This window comes from Podarcis melisellensis, assembly GCF_964234715.1.
Source record: "Podarcis melisellensis genome assembly, chromosome: 2".
NCBI classification, from domain to species: Eukaryota; Metazoa; Chordata; class Lepidosauria; order Squamata; family Lacertidae; genus Podarcis; species Podarcis melisellensis.
In genome coordinates, this window is record NC_138529.1 from 92,306,008 (window position 1) to 92,318,250 (window position 12,243).

Sequence of the window (12,243 nt, forward strand, 5' to 3'; positions counted from 1 at the left end):
GGAGCTGAAAATAGGGTTAAAACCAGGGAAACAACAACAGTCATGCCATAGCCTTGGAGGCAAAGCTGTCTCCCTCAGAGCAGGGGTATTTCTACTGTTCAACTTCATTTCTTTCCCAGTCTTGTGTTTGGGGAAAGTCAAAATGTCGACCATTTTGTAATCTACTAGAGTGCCTTGGAAACAGCTTTTGATGCAGCACAAAGAGCTGTTCAGAAAACTGCAACCAGCTGCGGTGGTTACATGGAAGTCAGTAAGCAACAAGCCTACCGGATATTGGAGTTAAGTGTGGTGCAGTGATTAGCATGCTGGACTATGACTGGGGGAAAACAGGTTGAAATCCTCACCCAGCCATGAAGCTGGTCCTCTCACTGTATCACAGCCAAATCCTATCTTACAGGTTGCTGTCAGAGGAAAAAACTGGACGGGGGCAGTGGGAGAACCATGTATGCCTTGGAGGAAGGGTGTTTCACGACTTGCAATTTATAAATAAGCAACTGCAGAATTCTTTACATGTCTACTCAGAAACAAGTGTCATTGAGTTTGATGGGGCTTACTCCCAGGTAAGTAGGTAAACAATCACAGGCTAAAACAAAACAAAACTGTTTCATGCTGAATTGCAGGCTGTACCTCTTATATTGCCCTTTTACTTATATAGCAATATATAAGTATGGTTGGTTTGAGAACCAAAATATATACCATTATTTTATATTCTGAAAAGTACAATAACATGAACACTGGACCTTTCTAGTAACTCTTATTTCAGCTGGAGAAATTCTTTTATTTCATTCGAATCCATATTATAAATTTTGCGGCTGCAAATGCTAAATAGTGACAACTTACCCTTGGCAGCGCTAGGTGAACTGGAATCATTAGTATGTTTTGCTGAAATAAACAAAAATGGAAACCAAATGGAAACATGAATGGTGATGAAATTTATTGAAGATCTGATGGAAGCAATCAAACAGTGTTGCAAATGTGTTTGCCTGTTGGGTTTTCTCTTCATCCTACCCCACTCTCCAAAATATTCACCCTAATCATGCTGCATGTTTAGCAGTTTTTCAAATTCTCCACATGGAGTGAGAGGGAATGCAATGTCATTTGAGTAAAAAGAAAAAATAAATAAAACCTGGATTCGAAGCCACTAGATATATCCCAGGATTGTGTGACCATAGTATTCTCTCTTTTTAAAAAAATCAAATATAATTATTAAACATGTAATGCAAACATGCACAGTGATAATGAACTGATGTTTAAACAATGTAAATGCTGCAAAAGATGTCAAATTCAAATCATTTTAAGTTAACCTGTGTTGTAAAATTAAATCGGCCATTTAGAAAACATCAACAGTATCCCTCCTGAAAGGACAAGATTCAGGATAGTTAACATAGTTTCTCTCCCCTTCGTGGCCAACCACATGTCAAAAAATGCATGGAGAAATGTTACTGGGAACCAGGCTGCACCCATATATAGCACAGTGATACTGTGATTTTGGAGAACATCGAGGATCAGCCATGGAGATGGCTAATGGCTGTCTCCCTACACAGCTGAACATTCTTCCTGATTTGTTACATCAGGAAAGATAGTTTAATTTAGCTTCATTTCACTTACGGAGTCTGCTGATTTTGCCTACAACAATTTCTTAAGGTAAATTTTAAGGTATCTGCTCAAGTAAAACATCTCAGGAAGGTTTAGGGACGCAAAGGGGTGGTTTAGTTGTTGCTGTTGTGAAATACAAATTGTCTAGAGTGATTCTTCACATATCCAGTTTAGATAATTTAATACAATTGGATCCCCTAACAATTTTGTTTCTATTTTACTTTCATGTACTTTCCACATGAGCACAAGCCAGATTGCCTGCATGCTGTCTATGGTAACTCCTTGTGTTATTTAAGATTTTCCCAATCTCGGCAGATTTGAGGAAAGTAAGATTGACAACTGTGAAAAATGTAAGGGTAAACCTGAACTATTCGGCAATAAAACACAAAAGCAGATAGCTGAACATTGCTTTTAAAAAATGCATCAGGATGTTATTCAATTCTGAAATGGCACACTATTCACAAAGTCTATTTACAAAGTCAAAGTATTAAGACAAACCAATTACTTCTATCCTCCATGGGTGGAAAGCCTTTCCCACTCATATGATAGCTCATTCTTCATTGCATTTTTCTGATGGAGATGGGGGAGTTCCACAAGAACATACCTGAACACATTTTAAAAGTCAAAAGGGATCAATTTAGGCTCTTACTGCTCCTTCAGGAGCCCATGCTTCTGAGACATGTTCAAAACAGGTCAGCTATTCTGATATACAGTATAGGGAATTATTTGCAGCATATTGCTAAAATATGACTGCAGAATCAAGCCATTTATGGCCAAACCTACAAACTGTTCCAACAGCAAGTAAGAATGCCAAATGGAACTGAAGTGTTTCACTAGCATAATGCCATAATGCATTGTACCAGTGCCCTAGTATAGCACTGCCCTGCTAATGCTGGCAACAGATACTGATTGTACATAGCATAGAGCACATTAGTCAGGGACTGAACACAATAAACATCTCTGTGGAGATGACTAAGTATTCCCCAGCAGCATTTAAGCCACAGCTTTTCTATATAGTAGAAATCTCTTTTGTAGACCATCTTCAAAGGCCTCAGATACAGAAGAGACCACGTCAACATTGACAAGATACAATTCTAAGAAGAGTAGAGAAGCAAGATGAGCTTGAAATGAATCTTCAGTCCTTCAAGTCTTCAGATTCTGAAAAAGGCCCCATTTGGTAGCAACAGAGAAGGGGGAGAAATTCTGCCTGTGACACATTTTAATACAAACCTCCTTAATTCTCACTTCCTGAAGAAACATGAAAACTGAAATGCAGCTACCCATTGAAATTCACACTTGGGGCAAAATTGCATATTAGGCGAAATGCCCAACAAAGTGCTGAGGAATTTTCATAACAACATTTTTGAAATTAGCAAACCGATACGGAAATGTGGCAAACCGGAATAAAGATTTGGAAAACGAAAAGAGAAACCGACAGAAATCAAAACGGACAAATTCGCCCGTCGCTAGAGAGCAACCTTCTGTAATGGCACTACAAGCTGTTGACGACAGCCTTTCCTCCACAGGCTGCTGCTGTAGCGCCAAACCATAATTTGCAAAAATCGTTTTGCTAGCTGATCTCTGTGATTTTGACTGGGCCCTATTTTGTAAGCCGAAATGTGTGTTTCCTTGTTTTTGTTTGAGCAAACAATGGAGGATGTGCAGGTATGCAGCTGGCAAGTGCCCTGAGGAATGTCTCCTGTATCAGTTCAGCATATTCAGCAAAACAACAGAAGTGCTTTGTAGGGCCAACAGCTGCGGATCTTTTTATGAGTGGGGCCTGGCTCTCATAATAAGTGCAGGAACAAATATACATTGGCATATATTTCTGTTAGGAATAATCATATTAGAGACACACATCACATGTAAGAATTCTCAGAGGAGTAGGTTTTGGGATAGACATTAAGGCAGGTGGAGGAGAGAGGTGGAAGAATGAAAGAAAAAAGGGGGGAACTGAACCCCCAGACTTACAACGTGTAACTGTCAGTGTCATTGGCATTTTCTGCACAATAGTCCTCAGCCTTGGAAATGCAGCAAAGCAGCAATAATCACTCCGGCTGTCATTTTCATCCACATTTGCAAAGAAAAGATCCCCCTTAAGGCTCATAGAGACCCTTTCATCTTGTGGGATGTGTTGCAAGTCTAACAAGGAAAAATAATAATAATAATATAATGATGATACAGTATGATAATGATCTTCCACTCCCCCCCCCTCCACAAAAAGAAAAGAAAAAAGGTGGCAGCTCACTGTTCTGTCAAAGTACTTGCTCCCAGGTAAGGGAATAATTATTTGATGTTAAAGAGTCATGAGGTCTGAAAGTATATTTCGATATTCACCATGTTTTTTTACAAGACAAAAAAGGCCGTCATCTTATAAGCAGGACAAATTCCTGTACCAGTACACACCCACCAAATGTAAACTGCCTTCTGCATAAATATTCTGTAGAGACAATATAGCAACCGCCATGAAGGCTGCATCATTTTAATCGTTCAGACCAGCACAACTATTAATATTACAAAGGCCTACATTACAGACGTCATGGCTGTCAAGAAGCCCCTCGCTCCTGTCACACAGAATGCACACTTATAGCCTGCATTCCATAATGTGATTCCATTTTTAATTTGCTGTTTTGATAGCCGAAGAATATTTTTTATCAAGAGGCGGTAACTGTCACAGCAAATGAGATTCCAAGGTCATGTTCTGGAGGTGTAATTCCCTTGGATCAAGTTCTTCCAAACCAATAGGACAGTCGTGCCTATCCAGTTACCCTCCAGCTGAATTGGACGTAAACTCCCATCATCCCAGCCAAGCTGGCTGGTTTTGACTGCACTTTTAGTCCAAAAACAGCTGGAGCATACCAGACAGGGGAAGGCTTCAGTAGGCCTTGGTAGGCGAATGGTAACTTGTATCCTTCATCTTCCTGAGGAAACCACAGCCTCAAGTTACCAATTTCTGCTTCCTTCCACATTTTTTCTTTTTTCTTTTTGGATAGTGGGTGAGGTGGAGGTCTCAGTGCACAAGCAAGAGATCCTCTTCTCATTGAGGCAGTCTGGTCATTCACTTAACTCTAGGAAAGTGAGACCAAGACTGAAGCATGTCAGTGAGCAGAGCCTCTCTGTTCCCTGGCAGGCCTTTACCTGATGCAGATGGCAAGATGGGAGCTGTAGACTGGGCAGAGGGGAAAAATCTGTCCTCCCTAAAGCACCCTGGCTTCTGTCTCTCTGTCAAGGTAGCTTGAGAGAACAGAGGGAAGGGAGGACACTAACAACTGAATACAGGTCACAGGCCCATGGACTGCCACAACATAGGCCTCTCTGGAAACATTAGATTAGGAGCCACCAGTGGTAGCCTGCATCTGGCACCCAGGTACTGGTGACACTGAGAGAGAAGGGCAAGGTGGCAGGAAGACTGGTGCTTTGAGGATGTACCGGCAGAGCCAATCTGGTGCTTCCACCAGCACATCCACACCATGGCAACATTTCCCCGCCTCCCCACTCCCAATATGGCACAGGGATGCTGGTGCCAGGAGGTCAGCTGTGCTGGCTGTTTCTGCTTTCGATAGGCTTCATTTCAGCGCTGAATTTGGAATCTAACCAATAGCCATTTCTCGATTTTCTCTTTCACTTTCATCCGCCCTGCTACATGAAGATATGACATTATGTCAAGAAGCTTCAGGTCCACTAACTCTGACTAGGCTAGCAATGGCTACAAAACTCATGATGGCTGTATTACCTCTGGTATCAGAGGCAATACACATCTGAATGCCAGTCGCTGAGAATTGCAAGTAAGAAAGGAATAATTTGCTGCTGTGTGAGCTTCCCATAAGCATGTAAACAAGATGCAGGACTGGCCTAGCAGGGCTATTCTTACCTTCTTATCCTTTCATCATGTTTTCTTTCATGCTGACATATACTAACCATTTATATAATTCCCTTACAACTTTTCAGCATTTTCTAAACCGTTATTTGTACACTTCTGCAGTTCATTTTTGCATACTTTTGCACACCGAAGAGGCATCTGAACCGTTTCAGTTTTAATTAAGTTCAAGTTATTGGGAGAAATCTTTCAAAGAGAGATTTGATGTTTAAATGGCTCAAAGAAGAATGAAATGGTTCTCACCAATGTTCATCCAATAAATGTGCAGCGGTGGGATTCCCTTGGGAGGGTTGCAGTGCAAAACCATCGCATCTCCATATTCTACATCTATCGGGTCAATCTTCTCCTTGGGGAATTTAGGAATACCTAACATAATGGAAAAGAAACACTTTCAGAAGTCACTGAGTAGCACCTATGAACTTTATATATGGCATTCTGTGTATGAATTGCTACCTGTCTAGCTTTCCCATGACTGTGCGTTCTTATGATTCACAATGGAAGATAACCAAATTTATGTGGGAAAATAATGCAGCCATACATTCTGAATTTGAAAAATTGTCCACGGGCAATTTCAGGAGGATGCATGTGTAGAAATGCCACTTACCTAGGAATCCTGAAACAATTTTCTTTCTGTTTTTTTTTTAAAAATCATATTTATTAAGGTTTCCAATAATAACAAAATAGAAAAGATAGAAAAGATAAAGAAAAGAAAGAAAGAAAAAAAGACCAATTTTAAACCCTTATTTTCATAACCTTCTTTCTGGGACTCCCTCCTTCCCCTCCCAGCTGTATTCCCTTTTCTCTATGTTGGTTCCACAAGTTCTCATTCCCAATTTATGCCTAATGTGTTGTACCTAATAACCAATTTAAATTACAGTCTTAACGTCGCTCCTCCTCTTTAACAAAATAGAACAAAAGATTTCCCCCCCATCTTTAACAAAGTGGAACAAAAGATTTTTCCCCCAAGATCTACCCCATTTCCTTCCACGAGTTCCCCCTTTTTTCCCCCCCAAAACATGTTAAATCAAAATGCCAAAGTTATATAAAAAGATAGAAGATAGAAGATAGTAGAAGATTCCAAAAGTTGGTTACATAGCCTTTGGATTCTAAAATTCCCCCTCCCTTCCCAGGTTTGGATTCCCCATGTCCATCAATCAATATATTGTCAGCCTGGAGGTCTCAAGTCCACAGCCAAGTTTTTCTCAATCCATCTTGCCGGTTTTCTTTAGATTTGCTTGTTTTAATAATGTTTAATTTCAAGAGTCCAGTTTAATCGAGGCCTTTAATTTCCCTTGATCGTTGTTGCTCCTCCCATTGTTCTTGCTGTGGCGTAGTTGGTCCTTAACTCTTTTGCTTCTTACTTTCTCAGGTTTCTGTCATGTTCCGCTGCAAAACCATTCTTATTCTGAAATCTAGTATCTCTGCAGAGGTTTGTTATTCAGGAACAAAAACTTACGTCCAGTTCCTAGCATACTTCAATAGAAAAATTCTATTATGTTGTCACCTCTGTAGACACAACAATATTTCAGTTTTGCTACTTTCCCAGGAGCTAATACCAATACACATCCCAGAATAGTTTTCCACATACGTCGCTTGTAATATCCCACTGCCCCTCTAGGGGGATTGCCATAACTTTGTGTCCTCTCATCCAACAGTCAAATTGTTGTTTCATTTTTCACCCGACATTTTGTATCCATATTTATATCCAATTGTATCAAAATTAGCCAGCAAAATACTTGTAACAGAGTCCTCTTTGTATTCTCACGATTTGACAGCTACTTTGACAGCTGTCAAACTCTCCATCTCTCTCCGCCAGGTTCTCGGAATCGCCCCGGTTCCCAGGGGGGGTTGCCATTTCCCTCCCACCTTCGACTTTTCTCCTCCAGCACAATTCTTGTGATAATTCCATCGTGGAATTTTATATTTTTTATCAACAATAATCTTCTGAATTGATCTTGGTTTCTCAGTCCTTGTTTTAGCATGTTTACAATCAGGGAGGGGACTGACTTCCTTTTTAGATCCCCCCCCGCTCGTACCGAATCCGAAAAAAAAATTCCTTTTTTTTCTCCTTTTGTACCCGGTTACCCAATTACTCACGGGTTGTTGTTAAATGTCCGAATTTCAATTGGAAAAAGCCAGCGCTCTCCGTCGAATGGCTTGCGGCTGCGCTCGGCAGGGGAAGCGATAGACTCACAGTACCACGCCGCTCCCTGGCACCCGATCCGTAGCCTTTAAAAAGGCTCCTTCACGAGTCGGGAGGGCGCTAACGGTACCAGCCGAGTCCCCATGTCCACGGTCTCCGTGCCCGTGGTTTTTGAGGGTCCCCGCGTCGCCGGCGCGGTAGGACCCAGCCGCTGCCAAGCCGGCTCCCTCCGGAGCTCGGAGGGAGTCCGCCATTCGGCGATGGCGCCGACCCGGAAGTCCACAATTTTCTTTCTGTGTGAAGAACAAGTACACATTCTGCTATGCATGTGGTGCTGAATCATTTGACACTGGTTTTGCCATTGGACTTTTACAGATCACCAGACGCACACCTAAGTTGCGCTGGGCTGGGAGAAATAACAGTGCTGGATATCAATCGCAGTGCCAAGCAGAGTAGGATTATGGCTACCTCAAAAATGTGGAAAGTCCCTGGCTCCTGCTGATGGAGTTTGCAGTCTGACTGCTCTAATGCCTTACAGAAACAATGCAATTCTCATCACATTTCATTGTCCTAATGTTGGAAAAGGAGTCACAAATCTCCATGCCTTCCATCAGAGATCCCTGCAAACATCAACCTGCAAGATGAATTCTTTTTCCCCCCTCTTCTCCAGCAGATTGAGGTTGTTTCAGGGCACTTTCCCCTTACATTCCAGGCAAGTTGAAACGGATGAGAAATTGTTGCAGCTCCATCAGCTCATTGTGTAATTAAGCCATAGTGAAAGAATAAAAAAACAGCAGGAACAAAGCAAAAAGAAAGGGAATGAACTTACCGTATTTTTTGCCCTATAGGACGCACTCTTTCCCCTCCAAAAATGAAGAGGAAATGTGTGTGCATCCTATGGGGCGAATGCAGGCTTTCGCTGAAGCCTGGAGAGCGAGAGGGGTCGGTGCACACCGACCCCTCTCGCTCTCCAGGCTTCGCGGACCTCTCCTCAAGCAGCGGGAGCACTCCCGCTGCTTGCGTAGAGTTGCCTGCATGCTGAAGCCTCCGCGCGCTGAGCTCAGCGCATCCAGGCTTTGCGGACCTCTCCGCAAGCAGCGGGAGCCAGCGCTAGGCAACCCACGGCTTGCAGAGACCTGCCTGTTTGGGGGCTGGGGTCGGGGGAAGCTCGGGCCTCCCCCACCCGAGCCCCGTGCCTGGGGAAAAATAATTATTTCCCCTTTATTTTTCCCCCCAAAAAAACTAGGTGCGCCTTATGGGACGGTGCGTCCTATAGGGCGAAAAATACGGTAGCTTGTAAGCCATTAGCAAGTGGCACTCCCCCTTTACAGGAAGTTTTGCCTGTGGGGATTGGAGTCTTTGGGACATATAAAGGTGTTGTGGTTTTATCTCCTCTACCACAAGGAGCCTAAGATGTCTATATTTCAGCAAAGATTTAAAAATACGCTTCTGAAGGTTTAAGGAAACTGTTTGAAAACCTGCATTTTAAAAAAATTACTAGTATCAATTCAAGTACAGTAAACCTTGTCTTTGACTGTAGGAGGCAAGCTACTCATGACAAACAATTCAAGGCCTATTCATTCAGAGCAATGTGAACTGGAACTCATCTGCACCTTTCTCCGGCAAGTAACTATTAAGGCTACACATGATGGAAGTGATCAAAATGAAGTTAAGCACATTAAAAACCAACCACTCTTAAAAGTGCTTAGCAGTGACTGGACTTTTCCCATAAACTGCATGTTGCAGTTATTCCATACTTGCTAGTTCTCAAGTCAAAGCAACAGAATACCCTTTAACAGAATTTAGCAGCATCTATAACCAAGTAATCTTGTCGACACTTCTTTCATTCATACTACAAGCAAGAGAAGTGTCAAAACTGGTACGGTGGGAGGGATGCCCCATTTCTAACTGAGCTGTGGATGTGACAAGCTCGTCCCATTAGACTAAGTGTGAATGAATTGATAGAAATCAAGCAAATGTGCATGAACCTCCTTGAGAGCCCTACAGGGGATAATGGCAGGAACACGGTAATGTACTCTCTCTTTTCATGAGTGCTGAAATTATACTCCAGGATACATCCTGACTGTGCAGGAAAATTGCCCAGCAATGATAATACGATGCAATTTGGGTCATCTTCCAAAAGGTTTGCTTGCTGAGGTCCAATCTGGCTCATCATCTGGTAGATAAAAGACGCGCATGTCGTCGCAAAAGTCTGAAAGCCACTATTCTCAGAGGCAGCCTGCATTTTGCTATCCGTTGTAGAACACTGAGTCCATCTGGAAGTTAGTAGCAGTGCTACACAGACACTTGGTGGATGGAAGCCATCTGATGGAGAAATATCATTTCACAGCACATGCTCTCACAGGTAAGGTGCCAGCCCTCTGATAAAGCAAGACGTGTTAGTGAGGAGGGAGGGAAAAGGCCATTCGCTTCACGAAGATTCAAGTTGCAGCTCATTTCATTCATATATAGAGAGAGAGAGAAAGAAAGAGAGAGAGCGCACCAGGTGTCATTCAGCTGCAATGAGGCTAGAACTGAGATGTCATTTTGACAAGTTTAGAGCACTAAAACAACAAAGGCTTTTGCTTTCTGAAATGAAGGACATGTAGGATGTGGAATCGTGTTTTGATTCAATTCCTGGTGGCAGTAGTGGCAGTGGCAGATCAGATGCGAAAATGATCTTAGAAGTATTAAGGTTCAGAAGCTCAGATTTTTTTATAATCACTTCATTGGTTCTCATCATTTCTTCTTATATGTGCTATTTGAGGAACAATTTTTTTTTTTTACAAATGGCTGACAACTTTGATGATGGGAGAAAAGGAATGGTGAGTAGCCTTTTAGTTATACAAAGGAAAGGGGAGACACTAAAGGTAATAGGTAAAGGTAAGTCCAGTCAAAGGCGACTATGGGGAATGGTGCTCATCTTGCTTTTCAGGCCAAGGGAGCCAGCATTTGTCCACAGACAGCTTTCCAGGTCATGTGGCCAGCATGACTAAACTGCTTCTGGCACAACGGGATACCGTGATGGAAACCAGAGCACACGGAAACACTGTTTACCTACCCACCACAGCAACTGCTAGGTTGGCAGGAACTGGGACAGAGCAAAAGGAGCTCACCCCATCATGTAGATTCCAACTGCCTACCTTTTGATCAGCAAGCCCAAGAGGCTCAGTGGTTTAGACCACAGTGCCACCCGCTCCCTACGAAGAGACACTACCAATGCTTGAGCAAGGTCACAGTGTTTATAGCAGCGACACCAGTCAAACTCTTCTCTACATACTCCATACTCTGGGTTCTATCTGTGTCTCTTGCACTAATGAAAGGTTCTCTGAGTGGAGATGTCCCTCAGCAGAATGGAGAAGAGAAGGATTGTAGTTCAATGGTAGAGTGTCTTCTTTGCAGAAAATCCCAGGTTCACTCTCTAGCTTCTCCAAATAGGGCTGGGAATCCCCCCCAGCCCCCACCAGAAATCCTGGAGGGCTGCTGGTGTGTTCAGTACTGAGCTCATGGAGCAATAGTCCAATTCAGTATAAGGAAGCTTCCTATGTTCCTAAGACAATTTTGCACTTTCATGTCCTTGCCCCCAGTAGTACCTGGTGTTGCCCCAAGTCTGGTGCTTATGTTGAAAGACACTTTGGAATAGTGTGGGAGGTAGCACAGGAGGTAGAGCCACTGATGAGAGGCACCACTGGACATAACCCCATATCTGCCCATACAGGACAGACCATTCAGTAGCCCCAGAGACTCCTAGGGATGGTGTAATTAATCAATCGGTTATTTAACAAATACAATTAAATCAGATCATCTATACCTTGGAGGTGCATAAAAACATGTGCTTGCCTTTATTTGAAGAAAAGTGTATTAATAAGTGCCATATATAATAAGAATACTTGTTCATATGCTGCTTTGAATATTAAATTTTGAATATCCATTCTGATATTTTCCTGTACTTTCTACCATAACATAATTTGGAGCAGTATGAACTCTAGTTTTACTTGATTTCTGTTTCCCTCCCTCTCTCTGTCTCCAAGCTAGACCTGTTTAAACACCCCATTTGTGTAGTAAATCCTGAGCTACAGTATTTAAATCTGACCTTGAAATCTGCTCCAGCCTTTAGAGTGCCTGATTTATGTAAGCCCTAGAAAGGACTATGGATATGGTGAGCGTGAAATTTGGGAAAGAGTCACAGAAACTGCTGTGCAGCTTTATGGTCAATGAAACGGCATGTTTAGCTACCCAGTCCCAGAGCGGATCCCCCCTCCCTTTTGGCTCTGGGAACATTTTGATAATTAAAAGGAATAGATTCTCTTGGTTAAGTAGCTCAGCGGTCGGTGCCTTTGCCTTCATAATTGGCTTCAATTATGCAGGTACCGTATAATTACTGGAGTTTTCTCTTTTATTTCCCAATACTGTAAAATGAGCATTAAACATTCACAAGGTTGAGGAGAAGCTACATTAAAAAACGCTTATTTCATTGTAGGTTTTGCATCTTAATCTTCAACAAATGTGCAGTTGTTGTTTTTCTTGAAAACCAGTTTAATAGTAAAATGTTGTGGGATTTTAAATATTTTTTTTAAAAATGGTATTTCTATTTTTTGTTGGGAGGACTGGTATGCTTAAGCAACGC

The 12,243-nt window shown here is 42.3% G+C and overlaps 1 protein-coding gene and 1 long non-coding RNA gene across 7 annotated transcripts in view; both read right to left on the reverse strand.

Annotated features, from left to right (window-relative positions):
- CHL1 (cell adhesion molecule L1 like) overlaps positions 1–12,243 on the reverse strand; it is a 216,862-nt gene that overhangs the window by 56,843 nt on the left and 147,776 nt on the right. For 5 of the 6 annotated variants that reach the window (XM_081901383.1, XM_081901385.1, XM_081901388.1 and 2 more), the window contains 3 exons: positions 5,717–5,839; positions 3,568–3,738; positions 841–882 (listed from right to left, as the gene is read on the reverse strand). In XM_081901383.1, the coding sequence (XP_081757509.1) occupies positions 841–882; positions 3,568–3,738; positions 5,717–5,839 (336 nt within the window). The remainder of the gene's footprint in view (positions 1–840; positions 883–3,567; positions 3,739–5,716; positions 5,840–12,243) is intronic. The other variant, XM_081901386.1, reaches the window with a different exon arrangement.
- Positions 1–12,243, reverse strand: part of LOC309365348 — a 110,848-nt gene that overhangs the window by 56,843 nt on the left and 41,762 nt on the right. The gene's annotated exons all lie outside the window — the stretch shown is intronic.